The sequence below is a fragment of the Chiloscyllium plagiosum genome, chromosome 25, assembly GCF_004010195.1.
Source record: "Chiloscyllium plagiosum isolate BGI_BamShark_2017 chromosome 25, ASM401019v2, whole genome shotgun sequence".
NCBI lineage: Eukaryota > Metazoa > Chordata > Chondrichthyes > Orectolobiformes > Hemiscylliidae > Chiloscyllium > Chiloscyllium plagiosum.
In genome coordinates, this window is record NC_057734.1 from 49,289,684 (window position 1) to 49,307,919 (window position 18,236).

Sequence of the window (18,236 nt, forward strand, 5' to 3'; positions counted from 1 at the left end):
AACATCGAGGGCTGAAGGGCCTGTACTGCGCTGGAATGTTCCATGTTCTCTTGTCTATAATTACTTCAGTAGGAGCCACTTGCTGGAAAAAGGATCCTCAGAGCAGGTTAAGTGGGATCTGTGGGGATTTGGGGCCAACCAGGTACCCCAAGAAAGGGGAATAGTTGGGGGTTAGGGCAGGCAGTGCTGTCGATGTGGGGAGGAGGTGGTCCTTACTGCCAGGAACCTCCTCCATCGCCCCAGGGTGCCATCTCTGATATTGGGGACCACTGCAGGAGGTTGAGATGGAGCATCCACTTGGCACTTTTGGCTGAGGATTGCTGTAAATGTTTCAGTCTTATCTTACACTGATGTGTTGGGCTCTTCCATTATTGAGGATGGGGATATTTGTGCAGCCTCTTCCTCCACTGAATTGTTTAACTCTTCACCACCATTACCAACTAAATGTGGCAAGACCGCAGAGTTTAGATCTGATCCGCTGGCTGTGGGATTGCTTAACTCTGTCTATCACTTGCTGCTTATGTGCAGGGAGTCCTGGTTGGTAGCTTCACAGGTTGACACCTCATTTTTAGGTATGCCTGGTGCTGATCCTGGTTTCCCCTCCTGCACTCTCCATTGAACCAGGGTCGATCCCCTGGCTTGTTGGTAAGGGTTGAGTGGGGGATATACCAGGCCACGAGATTACAGATTGTGCTGGAGTACAGTTCTGCTGCTGTTGATGGCTCACAGCGCCTCAGGGATGCTCAATCAGTCCCAAATCTGACAGTGTCACACAACACAATGGAGGTTATTCTCAATGTGAAGGCAGGACTTTGTCCCCGCAAGGACTGTGCAGTGGTCACTCTTACCGATACTTTCATGGACAGATGCAGCTGCACCCAGCAGATTGGTGAGGGTGAGGGCAAGAATGTTTTTCCCCTTTGCTGGTTCCTCACCACTGACCCCAAACCCAGTCTAGCAGCTATATTCTTTCGGACCTGACCAGCTTGATCAGTCGTGTTATTGCCAACCACTCTTAGTTGGATATTTGTGGAGCCTTCTCCCCCAATGAGTTGTTTAATTTTGCACCACCATTCAGGACTGCAGAGCTTTAATCTGATATATTGGTTGTGCGATCACTTGCTGCTTATGCTGTTCGACGTGCAAGGAGTCCTGGTTGGTGGCTTCACCAGGTTGACACCTCATTTGTAAGTGTGGGTGGTGCTGCTCCTGGCTTGCCCTCCTGAACTCTCCATTGCGCCAACTTAACAACTTATAGAACATAACACAACACACTGCCTTCTCACCCCCCCCAAAGCTTGTGATAGGAACATCATGAAACAAGCTGCAGGAAGGAATATTAGATCAGGTATCCAAAAGCTTGGTTAAATAAGGGGGTTTTAAGGAGCACCTTAAAGGAAGTGAGGCACAAAATTGGAGAGGTGTAGGAAGGGAATTCCAGACACTGGGGCCTATTTTGTTCCAGCTTTATGAATTAAATGAATTTAAGTTTGCCCAGTCACATGACTAGTCCAGTAATAGTCCAGGCTAGGTGAATTGGCCATACTAAATTGCCCTTAGTATTCAGGGATGTGTGGGCTAGGTACAATAGTCTGGAGAAATGTAGAGTAATGGGGTAGGGGAAGGGTCTGGGTGGGATACTCTTCGGAGGGTGGGTGTGGACTTGTTGGGCCAAAGGGCTTGTTTCCACACTGCAGGGATTCTGTGATAACCAACGGGAACAGGGTCACTGAGGGTAGATCAATTACAATCAATGATGCACATGAGAACCGAACGAGAGGAGCTCAAATATCTCAGCACAGGGTTCGCGATCCAACATTAATAGGCTGTCTGCCTCATTCAAGGGGCACACAGATAACAGTTAAAGTCAAGTTACATTGTCTAACTGAATTATAGTTACAGGAGACACCAGTTACTGTTTAATTTGAGTAATTCTTTAAGCAGAGAGCTGTCCATCTGGTTTGGAGCAGATTCCTGGCACTGGGAATTTCACTCGCAGTTCCGAATGGAAACAATAAATGATCAGATGATGTGTTTTTAAGTAATGTGATTACTTTTCCTTATCCTGTGTGTGCTATTGGTTCTGGCAAGTCACAGGGAGTTTTGTTGTTTTTCACGTTGGAGCAAGTATGTACGTGCTTGTGTTTGTGGGAACTGGGGGAGGGATTGGTTTGACATCAGACAAAGACTGAGCTGCTGATTCCCTGAGTCTTGTTATTCTGCAAAGTCTGGAAGCAGCAGCATGGGTTTGGAGCTGTACTTGGATCTGCACTCACAGCCCTGCCGGGCTGTCTACATTTTCGCCAAGAAGAATAACATTGCGTTTGAGTTTAAGCAGGTCGATCTGTCAATAGGTAAGGATTGGCAGAATGCCAGTGCCCAGCTTGCACTACCGTCTGCTAAACTTTTTCTGCAACTTGAGCTTTTATGCTTATTCATTTTCCTACCTCTTGCCCTTCCAATATTCTCTCTCTGCCTTCCTGCTCCCCTCCTCACCTAACATCTTCCCTGTCTCCTCTTCCCTTTAATTCCTCCACCGCCTCCACGACCCTCTTTTGGTTTCCTTCTGCCTATGCCTCCTCCTCCCCTCCACTGTCTTCTCCTTCCTTTCTTGCTTCCCTTTTCTTCACCTTCTCCCTCTCTCATCTCTCCTCTTCTATCTCTCCCATCTCTTCTGCTCTCTCCCTCTCTTGTTTCCCATCCTTCAAGCCCTTGACCATATAAGGCACGGACTCATTCCGTAAAGTCTCATATCTGATCAACAGGAAGTTCTCGTTTGCATTGGTTTTGTTTCCTGTCAGTGATCGAGTGGGTAAAAAGCGCCATTCGATGTCCAGTCACATGTCAAATGAAAACAAGAAATGCCGGGCAGATGAGCGAACTGACCGTGGGCTGTGGTGTGAGAACCATCCAAGTGGTAGGCATTGGAAAGAAGTGTGGTTTTGGTTGATGGAGGTATATTAAGGGAGATGCAGTTGTATCTGGGAGGTTTATGTCACCACTGTCTAGTTCTAGAGTAAGCACACCACCCTCTCCAGGTCCTCCTTCAGAGGAACCAGTTGTTGTGGTTCGTACATGGGTAGAACTTGGGTAGTGTTGTAGAATAGTGAGATCTCAGGGTTCAGGCACATAAAGTCTGCATCACATCAAGGCAGGGTGGTTAAAAAGGTGTTTAGCATACTCGCCTTCATTGCTGAAACTTTTTGAGTATTGGAGTTGGGGCTGAACGGGACGTTGCTGAGACTTCTTCTGGAGTACCGAGTCCAGTTCCAGTCGTCCTGTTATAGGAAGGACAGGGCTGAGAAAAAATTTCCCAAGATGGTGCTGGGAATGGAGGGTTTGAGTTATAGAGAGAGAGACGGGATAGGCTGGGACTTCTTTCACTGGAGTGTGAGCTGTACTGGCGTCACTAATCTGGGGATCAGGACGCTGGGGCTGACAAGGACGGATCTCATTGCTGTGCGCTCACCACAACTCCCTCCCTGCTTCCCGCACCCATTTCTCCCCATTCCCTCCACTCACATCCCTCAAACACACCCCATGCTCGTGCCTCTCCCTCCACACACATTCCTCCATCTTAGCCTTGAATTGCCTGACAAAATAGTCCCTGCAGTTTGTTCACATAGAGCCAGTGAGATTAGTGAGGCATGGCACTGTGTTCCTGTGTGCACTCATTTCTCCTGGTGTTGGCACTCACTAGAAACATGGCCAATGCAATAAACCCTATTTGCTGCTAAAGCCATGCACTTATTGGCACAGGGATAAACTAAAAATTAAATATGTGGCTGAGAGAATGTTTGGGAAGGCAGAGGTTTCAGGGCATGGGTGACAGGCAGGGGCACTGGAGATAAAATGGAGTTACTTCCACTGGGACAAACTTTACATAAGGCATTCTGAGGCCGGTGTCCTGGGAAATCAAATAATCAGGGCAGTAGCTAGGGCTTTAAACTGGTGAAGGAGGTGAGAGGATTCATGAAATTGGAAAGCAGTAAGAGAAATGGAGCAGAGTATTGGGTAAAAATCACTGAGCACCACACAATCAACATTCTGGGGGTTACCGTTTACTGGAAACCTGACTGGAGTCACCGCATAAATACAATAGGCTCAGCAGCAGGTCAGAGGCTGGGAATACTGCAGCAAGTAACTCACCTCTTGACTCCCCAAAGCCTATCCGTCATCAAATCAGGAGTATGAGAGAATGGTCTTCGCTTGCCTGAATGGTCTGGCTCCAACAACATTCAAAAAGCTTGAAACTATCCAGGTCAATGCAGCCCATTTGATTGGCACCACACTCAAACATCTGGTCTCTCCCCCACTGTCCTTCAGCAGCCAGAGTGTGTACTCTGTACAAGATGCACTGCAGAAATTTGCCAAATATCCTTACACAGCACCTTCCAAACCCATGGGCACTTCCATTAAAAAGACAAGGGCAGCAGATACATGGGAACACCACCCCCTGCAAGTTCCCCTCCAAGCCACTCACCATCCTGACTTGGAAATATATCACTGTTCCTTCAGTGTCACTGGGTCAGAATCGTGAATTCCCCCTTTAATGTCATTGTGGGTCTATCTGCAGCACATGGACTGCAGAGGCTCAGAAAGGTAGCTCACCCCCACCTTCTCAAGGGCAACCAGCAATGCTCATATCCCATCAGTGAATAAAAGAAATGCGATGGTAGTCGAACAGTGGCCACTATTTTGAAAAAAAGACATCACTTGCAACAAGTATACATTTCCTTAAGACACAGAAACTAATCAAGTATGTTGTTTAACTATGGCTTTTAAGAGTTTTTAAAGGAGTGTCCACGCAAATGCTCATAATGTCTGCAAGAGCAATAACTCTGTAGATTGTTAGGGAGGGGATTATAGTTCAGTGAACACAGATAACCAGCTAAGAGAAGATTGCGAGTACACTATAAAGAAACAGAACCAATTGTGAAGATTTCCATAGGAATGTAAATCGGAAGAGAGGACATTTTCTAATCAACCTGTTCAGGGATATTGTTCACACGCCTTTGAAGTAGATGGGACTTCGACTCAGGCCTGCTGGCCCAGAGGTAGAGACATTACCACTCTGCTACCAGAGCAGTAAACCGTAATTGTTCAGTTGATGGAAATGAACATGAGTCTATCAAAGCTGAAACTAGTGAAGTGATAAGGAGAACAAGCAAATTCAAGAAAATTTCTCGTCTTCGACTTCACAGTAGATGACACAAATCATGCTGAAATGTAGGGGCAACAAAGAGCCTAGCAAGAATGAGAAAGCTGAAGAAATATTCTTAGTTAAAAATTAGTACTTGAGAAATTAATGGAACAAAAAATTAACATTGGCTTGAATCTTGCAGAATGGTGTCTATATATGACTTGTGTTCAGTTCTATGGAAATGGTGGCTATTAGCTCAGGATTCACTCCTTCATTCTAGCCTTCACAAACCAAATTTTGGGAATTTAACACAGAATTTCTTAGATTCTAGACCACTCTCCATTGATTGATAGATTGTTAATTGACTCTCATCACTCAAGAAAGAAGAGAGAGAGAAACCAGGTAGTTCACCTGGCGTCAGTAGTGAGAAATATTTATTTTCTGTCGAATATATGTAGCAACAGAACATTGAGAAACTCATCATAAGTTTATGAAAGCAACCAACATAGATTATGGGAGGGAAATGGGATTTAATGAGTCCGTTACTTTTAAAAGATTTTCTCTAGCTGGGAAGATAAGGGAAACCAATGGATACAGATGTAGATTTTCAGTAGTTGGTCTTTAACTATGTGTAATCTGTTTCATTTGTTTGAATGTGCGAATTGAGTTTGCACATTTACTGATATTATTTTGGGAGAAAGTGAGGTCTGCAGATGCTGGAGATCAGAGCTGAAAATGTGTTGCTGGAAAAGCGCAGCAGGTCAGGCAGCATCCAAGGAACAGGAGAATCGACGTTTCGGGCATAAGCCTCAGACTCAGCACCGCCTTCTTGACCTGCAATCTTCTTCCCGACCTCTCCGCCCTCCACCCCCTCTCTGGCCTATCACCCTCATCTTAACCTCCTTCCACCTATCGCATTCCCAACGCCCCTCCCCCAAGTCCCTCCTCCCTACCCTTTATCTTAGCCTGCTTGGCACACCCTCCTCATTCCTGAAGAAGGGCTTATGCCCGAAACGTCGATTCTCCTGCTCCTTGGATGCTGCCTGACCTGCTGCGCTTTTCCAGCAACACATTTTTAAGCTCTGATATTATTTTGGGTTGAGTACTGTAAAGGAGTGTGGCAGGGGAGGTGACAAGATGGGGGCAAATGGAGTGGAATATCTTCTGAAAGTTATAGGATAGGTGCCTGGAGGGGTTTCCCTCTGGCTACAGAGTCGTGTCACAGTGTCAGGATAAGTGGCTAGTCATCGACAAAACTGAAATGAGGAGAAATTTCTTTACTCAAAGGAATGTCTTTGGGATTTTCTACACGAGAGAGCTGTGGTTGTTCAGTCACTGAGTATTTCATGCATAAGGGTCAACGGGCGTTTGGGAATTAAACGACAGGGGAAACTGTGAGAAGGATGTATTGTCTTAAATGGCAGAGGAGGCTTGAAAATGGTATACCATCTGCTCCAGTTTCCTGTGTCTTGTATTGTCTGCAGGTCAGCAGTACAGTGAGGACTTTGGCAAAGTGAATCCCCTCAGACTGGTGCCAGCGCTCAAAGATGGAGCTTTCACCATGGGAGAGAGGTGAGGGCACGCACCTATGTTCAAAACAAACACTGCTCTGAGCGGGGGTGTGGGATTTGTGGCTGATGGGAGAGAGAATTCTTTTGTTACTTATTTTACCACAGAATCTGAGGGCGTGAAGGTCATAAAAACATAATCATGGAAACAGCAGGATGCCATTCATCCTTGGAGCTTGCTCTGACATCCAGTAACCTCATGGCTGATCTGACCACGGCTCACTTTCCTGCCTCACCTTGATAACCTTTGACTAGATTATAGGACTAGATTACTTTAGGATACCTGGTCAGCATGGACAAGTTGGACTGAAGGGTCTGTTTCTGTGCTGTACATCTCTATGACCCAGCCTCCTCCATGCTTGGGAAGGAATTTCAGCAGACCCATGACCCTCTGAGTGAAAAGGTCTCTTAACCTCTGTCTTAAATATCTGTTTTTAATTGGTATCCCCTAATGCTATCCTCTCTGACAAGCTACACTACCTCCAATTGTTTCTGCTACAACATGGACCTCTGAGCTCCATGCATAGGAGCTGCTTCTGACATCAATGTATCTGCCATTTGGCTTAGAGGCAACATTACCCACAAGGCAAAGCATCCATTTTGTCAAGCCGCCTCAGAATCAAGAGAGTCATAGTCATAGTCAAAGAGGTTTACAGCATGGAAACAGGCCCTGTGGCCCAACATGTCCACACTGCCCAGTTTGTACAATTAATCTAGTCCCATTATCCCTCTATACGTATCCCATCCATGTACCTAACCAAGTATTTCTTCAATGACAAAATTGCACTCGCTCCACCACTACCTCTGACAGCCTGTTCCAGATTCTCACCACGTTCTGTATGAAAACAAATTGTCCCCCTGGACGTTTTGTATCTCTGTCCCCTAATCTTAAACCTATGTTCTCTTGTTTTATACTCCCTTTCGCAGGGATAAAAACTGTTGGCTATCTACCTTAGCTATGCCTCTCCTAATTTTATAGACCTCTATAAGGTCACCTCTCAGTCTCATAGAACATTACATTGCATTACAGACCCTTCAGCCCTCGATGTTGCGCCGCCCTGCAACATCCTTCAGCACTATCCACAACTCCACTGAACTTAGTGTCATCTGCAAGTTTACTAACCCATCCTTATATGCCCTCATCCAGATCATTAATGAAAATGACAAACAACAGTGGCCCTAAAACAGGTCCTTGCAGTACTTCCATTTTCATCCATATGTTTATCCAATGACCATTTAAATACGCTTAAAGTTGTCGAGTCTACTGCTGTTGCAGGCAAGGCATTCCACACCCTTACTACTCTCTGAATAAAGAAACTACCTCTGACATCTGTCCTATATCTATCACCTCTCAATTTAAAGCTATGTCCCTTGTACCAGCCATTACTATCCGAGGAAAAAGGCTCTCCCTGTCCACCCTGTCTAACCCTCTGATTATACTGTATGTCTCAAATAAGTCACCTCTCAACCTTCTTCTCTCGAACAAAAACAGCTTCAAATTCCTCAGAAGACCTTCCCTCCATACCAGGCAACATCCTGGTAAATCTTTGCACCCTTTCCAAAGCTTCCAAATCCTTCCTATAATGCGGTGACCAGAACTGTACACAATACTCCAAATGCGGCCGCACCAGAGATTTGTACAGCTGTAACGTGACTTCATGGCTGTGAAACTCACTCCCGCTACCAATAAAAGCCAATACACCGTATGCCTTCTTACCAACCCGATCAACCTGGGTGGCAACTTTCAGGGATCCATGCACATGGACACCGAGATCTCTCTGCTCATCCACACTACCAGGAATCTTACCATTAGCCCAGTACTCTGTATTCCTGTTGCTCCTTCCAGAGTGAATCACCTCACACTTTTCCACATTAAACTCCATTTGCCACCTCTCAGCCCAGCTCTGCAGCTTATCTATGTCCCTCTGTAACCTGCAACATCCTTCAGCACTATCCACAACTCCACTGAACTTAGTGTCATCCTTATATGCCCTCATCCAGATCATTAATGAAAATGACAAACAACAGTGGCCCTAAAACAGGTCCTTGCAGTACACCACTATGAGCTGAACTCCAGGGTGAACATTTCCCATCAACCACCACCCTCTGACTTCTTTGAGCTAGCCAATTTCTGATCTAAACTGCTAAACGACCCTCAATCCTTTGCCTCCCTATTTTGTGCAATAGCCTACCATGGGAAACCTTATCAAACACCTTCCTGAAACCCATATACACCACATCAACCGCTTTACCCTCATCCACCTGTTTGGTCACCATCTCAAAGAATTCAATAAGGTTTGTGAGGCATGACCTACTCTTCACAAAACCGTGTTGACTATCCCTCATCAAATTATTCCTTTACAGATAATGATAAATAAAGGCTATCTCTTATAACCTTTGCCAACACTTTAAATTAGATTCCCTATAGTATGGGAACAGGCCCTTCGGCCCAACAAGTCCACACCAACTCTCCGAAAAGTAACCTACCCAGACTCATTCCCCTACACTATATTTACCCCTGACTGATGCACCTAACACTATGGGCAATTTAACATGGCCAATCCACTTACCCGGAGCACCCGGAGGAAACCCACACAGACACGGGGAGAATGTACAAACCCCACACAGACAATCGCCCGAGGTGGGAATCAAACCCAGGTCCCTGACGCTGTGAGGCAGCAGTGCTAACCACTGAGCCACCGTGCTGCCCACAATGGAAGTAAGGCTCACTGGTCTATAATCACCAGGGTTGTCTCTACTCCCCTTCTTGAACAAGGGAGCCACATTTGCTATCCCCCAGTCTTCTGGCACTATTCCTGTAGACAATGATGACATAAAGATCAAAGCCAAAGGCTCAGCAATCTCCTCCCTAGATTTCCAGAGAATCTGAGGATAAATCCCATCCTGCCCAGGGGACTTATCTATTTTCACAATTCCACTCTCCAGGTGACAAACTCCCAGCCTATCCAGCCTCTCCTTATAACTCAAACCTGTTGTGGTTGTGTTCGCCGAGCTGGGAATTTGTGTTGCAGACGTTTCGTCCCCTGTCTAGGTGACATCCTCAGTGCTTGGGAGCCTCCTGTGAAGCGCTTCTGTGACCTTTCCTCCGGCATTTGTAGTGGTTTGAATCTGCCGCTTCCGGTTGTCAGTTCCAGCTGTCCGCTGCAGTGGTCGCCTCACCAATGTCTTACCAATAGGATCACCTCTCACTCTTCTAAACTTCAATGAGCACAGCCCAACCTGTCCAAATGATGCATATAAGATAAGCCCTTCAACCCAAAAATGAGACGAGTAGACCTTTTCTGAATAGCATCTCCAAGGCCACAAGACTCCCTTCGCTCTGATGTGGACTGTCTGTTGATTTAACACAACCAATGCAAAACCTGAACCTTTGCCAAAAGTAAAATGAAAACCTTTTACAGCCTTGAACGTGTTCGCTGTGAGCCAAGAGACACACTGAAAAACACACAAATATTGAATTCATCCGAAAAGAATCTTACCCAACAAAACTCAACAGTAAAACTATTCCCAAAACAAGAGAGGTTTGTTTAGATGTATGGATCTTGAGGTCAGACCTGGCTATTGCTGGCCAAGTAGAGGGGAGGGGTCGTAGATAACATCTTTTCAAAGCAGAGATGAGAGGGAAACAATGATCTATTTTTTATTTTGTGAGTACAACCTTAGGATGTTTTAGAACATGGAACAGTACAGCACAGTGTAGGCCCTTCGGCCCTCAATGTTGTGCTGACCTTTTATCCAACTCTAAGGTCAAACTAACCTACATCCCCTTCATTTTACTATCATTCATGTGCCTATCCAAGAGTCACGAAATGTCTTAAATGTCCCTAATGTATCTGACTCTACTGCCACTACTGGCAGTGCATTCCATGCACCCACCACTCTCTGTGAAAAGAACTGACCTCTGACATCCCGCCTAAACTTCTTACAGTCACCTTAAAATCATGCCCCCTTGTGATAGCCATTTCCACCCTGGGGAAAAGGTCTCTGACTACAGACTCTATCTATACCTCTCATCATCTTGTACACCTCTATCAAGTCACCTCTCATCCTTCTTCCCTCCAATGAGAAAAGCCCCAGCTCCCTCAAACTTTCTTCATAAGACATGCCCTTCAGTCCAGGCAGCATCCTGGCAAATCTCCTTTGCAGTTGAAAAATGTGGTGCTGGAAAAACACAGCAGGCCAGGCAGCATTCAAGGAGCAGGAGAATCGACGTTTTGGGCATAAGCCCTTCTTCAGGTCTGCACTCTGTCCACAGTTTCAAAATCCTTCTTATAATGAGGCCACCAGAACAGAATACAGCATTTCAAGTGTGGTTGACCAGGGCCTTATAGAGCTGCAGCATAATCTTGCGGCTCTTATTCTCAATCCCCTGCTAATGAAAGCCAACACACCATGCGCCTTTTTAACAACCCTACCAACTTGGGCGGCAACTTTGAGAGACCTATGGACATGGACCCCAAGATCCCTCTGTTCCTCCACACTGCCAAGAATCCTGCCTTTAACCCTGCATTCAAACTTGACCTTCCAAAGTGAATCACTTTACACTTTTCCAACTTGAACTCCATCTGCCACTTCTCAGCCCAGCTCTGCATCCTGTCAATGTCCTGTTGCAACCTACAACAGCCCTCCACACCATCTACAACTCCACCTTTTTGAACAAGGGAATAACATTTGCCACCTTCCAATCATCTGGCACTACTGCAGTGGACAGTAAGGATGCAGACATCATCGCCAAAGGCGCAGCAATCTCTTCCCTCACTTCCTGTAGAAACCTAGGGTATATCCCGCCTGGCCCAGAGGACCTGCCTATCCTTACGATTTTCAAAATTTCCAGCACAACATCCCTCTTAACATCAACTTCCCTCTGAGGGCGGCACGGTGGCACAGTGGTTAGTACTGCTGCCTCACAGCGCCAGAGACCCGGGTTCAGTTCCCGACTCAGGCGACTGACTGTGTGGAGTTTGCACATTCTCCCCGTGTCTGCGTGGGTTTCCTCCGGGTCCTCCGGTTTCCTCCCACAGTCCAAAGATGTGCAGGTTAGGTGAATTGGCCATGCTGTAGGGGTATGGGTGGGTTGCGCTTCGGCGGGTCAGTGTGGACTTGTTGGGCCGAAGGGCCTGTTTCCACACTGTAGGTAATCTAATCAACCTGTTCAAGCATGTCAGCCTGTTTCACGCTGTCCTCACAAATGACAAGGTCCCTCTCAGTAGTAAATACTGAAGTGAAGTTTTTCATTAAGGACCTCCCCTACCTCCTCCAACCCCAGGCACAAGTTCCCTCCACTTGCATTTCTCCCAGGTGAAGTCAGCAGTGACACTAGTGGTGACCTTTACCTCCCACATCCTGCAAGAGGAGCATACAACTGCCCTTGCTTCGATCCCATCTGCTCTAGTTTGCCAAAAGAGATAGAAAGAAACCTTACCAACCCTCCACATCGGGATTTTTTTATTTGGTTATAAGAGGGAGATGGGTGGGAGGCACGACACGTGTAGTGTTTCAGTATTAGCCCCTGCCTGAATATATTTGGTCACTTACCCAGCAGTCCCCGTGTTGGCGTCCACTCCTCATCATCCTTCACTCCACCATTTCACAAGGTAAGTATTTTATATTCAAATGTACCTTCCCGGCTGCCCCTGTCTCACTCTCTCTCAACTCCTGCCTTTTTGTTTGGATATTCTACACGTTTAAGTAGCTTTGTTACCTCACATTATCTCTAGCGGGATTTGAATACTTTTACATTTATTTCTAAAATCATTTTACACAGTATAATATTGTAACCATGTCTGTAATCTAATCCAGGATTTACAAACTCACACTTTATACCTCAGATCTCAAAATTTCTCTAGAACTAAGAATGAGAGATTCTATCTACAGAGAGTGGTTAATTCTGGGGAGTTTCCTTTGCTGTAACATACCCAGTGAAAATACATTAGGCACATAGGAGCATAGTGTCATACAGCACAGAAACAGACCCTTCACTCCAAATCATCCATTCTGACCAGATATACCTAAATTAATCTAGCCCCATTTGCCAGCACCCGGCCCATATCCCTCCAAACCCTTCCTATTCATGTACTCATCCAAATGCCTTTTAAATGTTGCAATTGTATCAGCCTCCACCACTTCCTCTGGCAGCTCATTCCATACACGCACCACCCTCTGTGTGAAAAAGTTGCTCCTTAGGTCCCTTTTAAATCTTTCCCCTCTCACTTTAAACCTGTGCCCTCTAGTTTTGGACTTCCCTGGGGAAAAGACTTTGGCTATTTATTCTATCCATGCCCCCCTCAGGATTTTCAAAACCTCTATAAGGTCACCCCTCAGCCTCCATGTTCCACGAAAAATAGCCCCAGCCTACTCAGCCTCTCCCTCAAACCCTCAAACCTCGGCAATATTCTTATAAATCTTTTCTGAACCCTTTCAGGTTTTGCAACATCTTTTCTATAACAGGGAGACCAGAATTGAACACAGTATTCCAAATGTCACCTAAGCATTATCCTGTACAGCCGCAACATGACCCCATTAAGTGTATAAGTCCTGCTAAGATTTGCCTTTCTAAAATACAACACCTCACATTTATCTAAATTAACCTCCATCTGCCAGTTCTCAGCCCATCGGCTGAGGAACAAGAATGAATTATTCACCCACCAAGCCTCTATTCAATGTAATCACGGTTGATGTAAGATATCTCTGTTTAGTCTGGAAATTACTTGGAAGTGAGGGCACTTTATTTAGGGACAAAATAGAAGTTGCTGGAAAAGCTCAGGATGTCTGGCAGTAACTGGGAAGAGAAACCAGAGTTAACATTTTGAGTCTGGTGACCCTTCCTCAGAACTCTACAGCGGCTGCAGTTCCTTCAATTTTTATTTTGGGGGCACATCTGTAGCTAATAATGTTGATGGAGCTCCTATAATGATTTCAAATCATTTCTGGGTTGAGGATTGAGGCTAATAATGGGTTCAATTGGGTACAGTTTCTAAGGTAGCAGAAGCATTTGTTCACCCTGATTGATGTGCTGGAACCCCAGGGTGGGGGCTTAAACCCAGACTCTTTCAGAGGCAAGAGTCTGACCCAAATTAAGAAAGCTGCAATACAGAGGGATTTGGATATCTTTGTACACGGTTGCATGGTGATACTAGTGATATAATCCTTGACCCAAGCATCCACAGCATCCTCAATGACCTTCATAAGAATACAAGAAGTAGGAGCAGAAATAGGCCATTCAGCCCCTTGAGCCTGACCTACCATTTGATACGATCATGACTGATCGCACCTTGGCTTCAACTCAACTTTCCTGTTTGCCCTCCATATCCCTTCAGCCCATTATTAACTAAGAATCTGTCTAGCTCCTTTACTGATTGCCCTAGCATCCATCGCACGCAAAGCTATTGAATTCCACAGATTCATAACTCCTCGAAATAAGTAATTTCTCCATAAGTAACGATCTTCCTTCTTCATAAGGTCAGAAGTGACCATATTGCTGATGATTGCACACGGTTCGACACCATCGAGGACTCCCAGATGCTGAGAGAAGTCCATGTCCAAATGCAGCAAGACCAGGACAATATTCAGGTTGGACTGAAGAGTGGCAAGGAACATTAGTGCCTCACAACTGCCAGCTAAAGACCATCTTCAATAAGAGACAATGTAACCAGAGCCCTTTGACATGCAATGAGCATCAAACATAGCACAGTCCAGCACAGGAGCAGGTCCTTCAGCCCACCCTGTCATTGCTGACCATGGTGTCATTCTAATCTAATCCCACTGGCCTGCACAAGGTCTGTATTCCTCTATTCCCTGCCTGTTCATGCATATATATATTGTATCTGCTTCCACCACCTCCCCTGGCAGTGTGTTCCAGGCGACTACCACATCTGCATAAAACCTTGCTTTGTGCACTCCCTTTAAACTTTCCCCCCCTCACTTTAAACCTACACCCCCTAGGTATTTGATATTTCACCCTAGGCAAGAGGCTCTGACTATACACATTATCTGTGCCTCTCATCATTTTATAAATTCCTAGCAGGTCAGCCCACAGCCTCCAATGCTTTAGTGAAAACAAACCAAGATTGACCAAGCTCTCCTTATTGCTAATACACTCCAGTTCAGGCAGCATCCTGGCCAACCTGTTTTGCACCCTCTCCAAAGCCTTCACATCCTTCCTGTAATGTGGGGACCAGAACTGCGACCAAACCAGGAATGTGACCAAGCCAACGTTTTATACAGCTGCACCGTGACTTGCCACGTTTATAATCAGTGCCAGTACACCTTTATTATCTTGTCTATTTGTGTTATCACTTTCAGGGAGCTGTGAACTTACACCACAAGGTCCCTCTATATATCAATACTCCTCAGGGTCCTGCCATTTACTGTATATTTTCATCTTGCGTTTGACCTCCCAAAATGCATTATTTCACACTTGTCCGGATTAAACTCCATCTGTCGTTCCTGCACCCAACTTTCCAACTATTTTTTTATGCTGCTGTCTCACTATCCACAACTCCAAACTCCACCAATGTTCCCATCATCCGCAAACTTACTACTCAGTCCGCCCACTTTCTCATCCAAATCTTTATATATAAATTACAAACAACAGAGGTCCCAGCACTGATCCTTGCGGAACACCATTGGGCACAGACCTCCAGTCAAAAAAACACCCCTCCACAATTACCCCCTGTCTTCTCTGACCAAGACTCCCTTCTGTCTTCTATAACTTCAATGTCATTGATTCCCCCATTATCAACAATGTGGGGTTACCATTGACCAGAAACTCATCTGGACTCACCACATAAACACGATGGCTATAAGAACAGGTCAGAGGCCAGAACAGTACAGCGAGTAACTCACCTCCCCACTCCCCAAAGTATGCTCACCATCTACAACACACAAGGCAGGAGTGTGATAGACTATTCCCCACTTGCCTGGATGGGGGCAGCTCCAGCAACACTCAAGACGTTTGACAGTATCCAGGACAAAGCAGCCCACTTGATCAGCACCACACCCACAAGCATCCACTCCCTCCTCCACCAACACGAAGTAGCAGAAGTGTGTACCATCCACAAGATGCACTGCAGAAATTCACCAAAGATTCTGAGACACCACCTTCCAAACCCATGACCACTTCCATCGACCAGCATTGTGGGTCGACCTACCTGCATGTGGACTGCAGCGGTTCAAGAAGGCAGTTCACTACCACCTTCTCAAGGGCAACTAGGGACGGGCAAAAATGCTGCCCCAGCCAGCGACGCCCATGTCCCATGAATGAACAAAATATAAATTGGGAAAGTAAATGGCTCTTTTTGTAAGGGTGTAATTGTATAAAAGTAAGAAAGTCATGTCACAACTGTATAGGGTATTGGCGAGACCACATTTGGAATACTGTGTACACATTTAAGTCTCCTTTCTTAGGAGGGATACTCTTCCATTGGTGGCAGTGTTGGCTAATTCCTAAGCTGAAGGAGCTGCTATGTGACAAAAGATTAAGCATGTTGGGCCTGTACTCACTAGGAGAAAGTGAGGCCTGCAGAGTTGAAAAGTGTGGTGCTGGAAAAGCGCAGCAGGCCAGGCAGCATCTGAGGAGCAGGAGAATCGACGTTTCGCGCATAAGCCCTTCTTCAGGAATGAGGCTGGTGTGCCAAGCGGGCTGAGATAAAAGGTGGGGGGGGGGGGGGTCGGGGATTCAGCACCACCCTTATGACCTCCAATCGTCTTCCCGACCTCTCCCCTCCCACCCCCTCTCCGGCCTATCACCCTCACCCTCACCTCCTTGCACCTATCGTATTCCCAGCGCCCCTCCCCCAAGTCCCTCCTCCCCACCTTTTATCTTAGCCTGCTTGGCACACTTTCCTCATTCCTGAAGAAGGGCTTATGCCCGAAACGTCGATTCTCCTGTTCCCTGGATGCTGCCTGACCTGCTGCGCTTTTCCAGCAACACATTTTTAAGCTCTGATATTATTTTGGGTTGAGTACTGTAAAGGAGTGTGGCAGGGGAGGTGACAAGACGGGGGCAAATGGATGTTTCCAGCACCACACTTTTCACCTCTGTACTCACTAGGGTTTGGACGATCAGAGGTAATCTTATTGAAACACGTCACTTTGCGAAGCGGCCTGACAGGGTCGATGCAGAGAGCTTGTTACCCTTTTTGCGAGCATCTAGAATTAGGTCGGACATTTTCAAACCAGTGTAGCCATTTAAGATGGAGATGAAGAGGAATTTAGTCTCTCAGAGGGTTGTTCATCTTTGGAACTGTCATCCCAGGCAGTAGTGGAGACTGGGTTGGTGAATAACTTTAAGGTTCAGACAAGGGATGTAGGGAGTGAGCAGGAAGGTGGAGTTATATTCACAACCAGATCAGCCCTGATCTTACAGGCTCATGCTGTAGGCTGGAGGAGCTGAATGTTTTCCTCCTCTTGTTATAATTCTTCTGATTTTAAGGAAGATGCGATTCATTTGAGACTAGGGAATATTAAGGAGCAACTTAAGAGAGGTATTAAAAACTAAAGGGAAGGGGGTGTAGGGAACAGGATTTGACGAGTGAGTTGAGCTTTCCAGGATTGAAATCACATGGAAATCCTGAGAAAACTCTTGACAGAAACTTTGAAGTGGGATTCTCCATCTGAGCTTTATTTCCAGCCTCCATGCTGAACTCTGAGGTAGAGCTGAATCAGCAAAATGAGACTGAGTGGACAGGGACACAGAGTGGGCCAGGAGTAGGATGTGGAGAGTGACGCTGGTGCAGGGAGTGACACTGACAGAGAGTGATGATAACGGACTGTCTCTCTGACTCTCTCCTGAAGTGTGGCGATTCTCAAATACCTGGCGTGTAAATACAAGACGCCCGACCACTGGTACCCGGCTGATCTCCAGAGGCGTGCCCGAGTGGATGAGTATCTGGCCTGGCAGCACATGACCGTTCGATATCAGGGAAGCAGGATTTTCATGTTCAGGGTAACGCCACTACTTCTCTAGCTTTGATTCTTGGACAGGATCGATTCAGTCAGCATTCACAAAGCAGTTAGATTTCCATTCCTCTCTCAGGAGTTATTCCCCACTCTCCATTATTCCTCAGACATCCCTGTCCTGAGTGTCTACGCCCTACCAGAGGTGACAGTGCCATCAGCAGCTTTGATTCTAAGCTCTCGAATCCATTCTCTAAACCTCTCCACAACTCACACTCTCCATTCTCCACATAGTCCTTAAACCCTCACTCTTTGTCCCAAAGTCAGAGGTGAAGGAAGCCACCGCTGAGGTTGGTGCCATTTATTGGCAGGGCAGGGTTCGTCCTTCAGGAAGAGACAGTTTATTAGAGAGAGAGCCTGGACATTGGGGCAGGAACATTCAATACAGGAAAGGACATTGGGTTTAGGAAATGGCCATTGGGAAGTGGGGAAGTCTATTGGAGGGAAGAGCTATTCATCTGAGAGAAGACTTGTTTATTGGAAAGGGGGGGGCATTCAATGGAGCAGTGGTTGTTTATTGAGGACAGGAGGGCATGTTTATTGGGGAC

The 18,236-nt window shown here is 46.2% G+C and overlaps 1 protein-coding gene across 2 annotated transcripts; it reads left to right on the forward strand.

Moving 5' to 3' along the window:
- The first annotated feature begins 2,132 nt into the window (after window positions 1–2,132).
- On the forward strand, window positions 2,133–17,713 carry LOC122562866 (glutathione S-transferase theta-3-like). 2 transcript variants are annotated; one of them, XM_043716155.1, is made up of 3 exons: window positions 2,133–2,354; window positions 6,628–6,715; window positions 17,527–17,713. In XM_043716155.1, the coding sequence occupies exons 1-3, from the start codon at window positions 2,243–2,245 to the stop codon at window positions 17,696–17,698; spliced, it is 372 nt and encodes a 123-aa protein (XP_043572090.1). In that variant the 5' UTR covers window positions 2,133–2,242; the 3' UTR covers window positions 17,699–17,713. The 2 variants fall into 2 exon arrangements, with proteins under 2 accessions (XP_043572090.1, XP_043572089.1); XM_043716154.1 differs by having other exon boundaries at window positions 2,135–2,345; window positions 6,619–6,715.
- The last annotated feature ends 523 nt before the right edge of the window (window positions 17,714–18,236 follow it).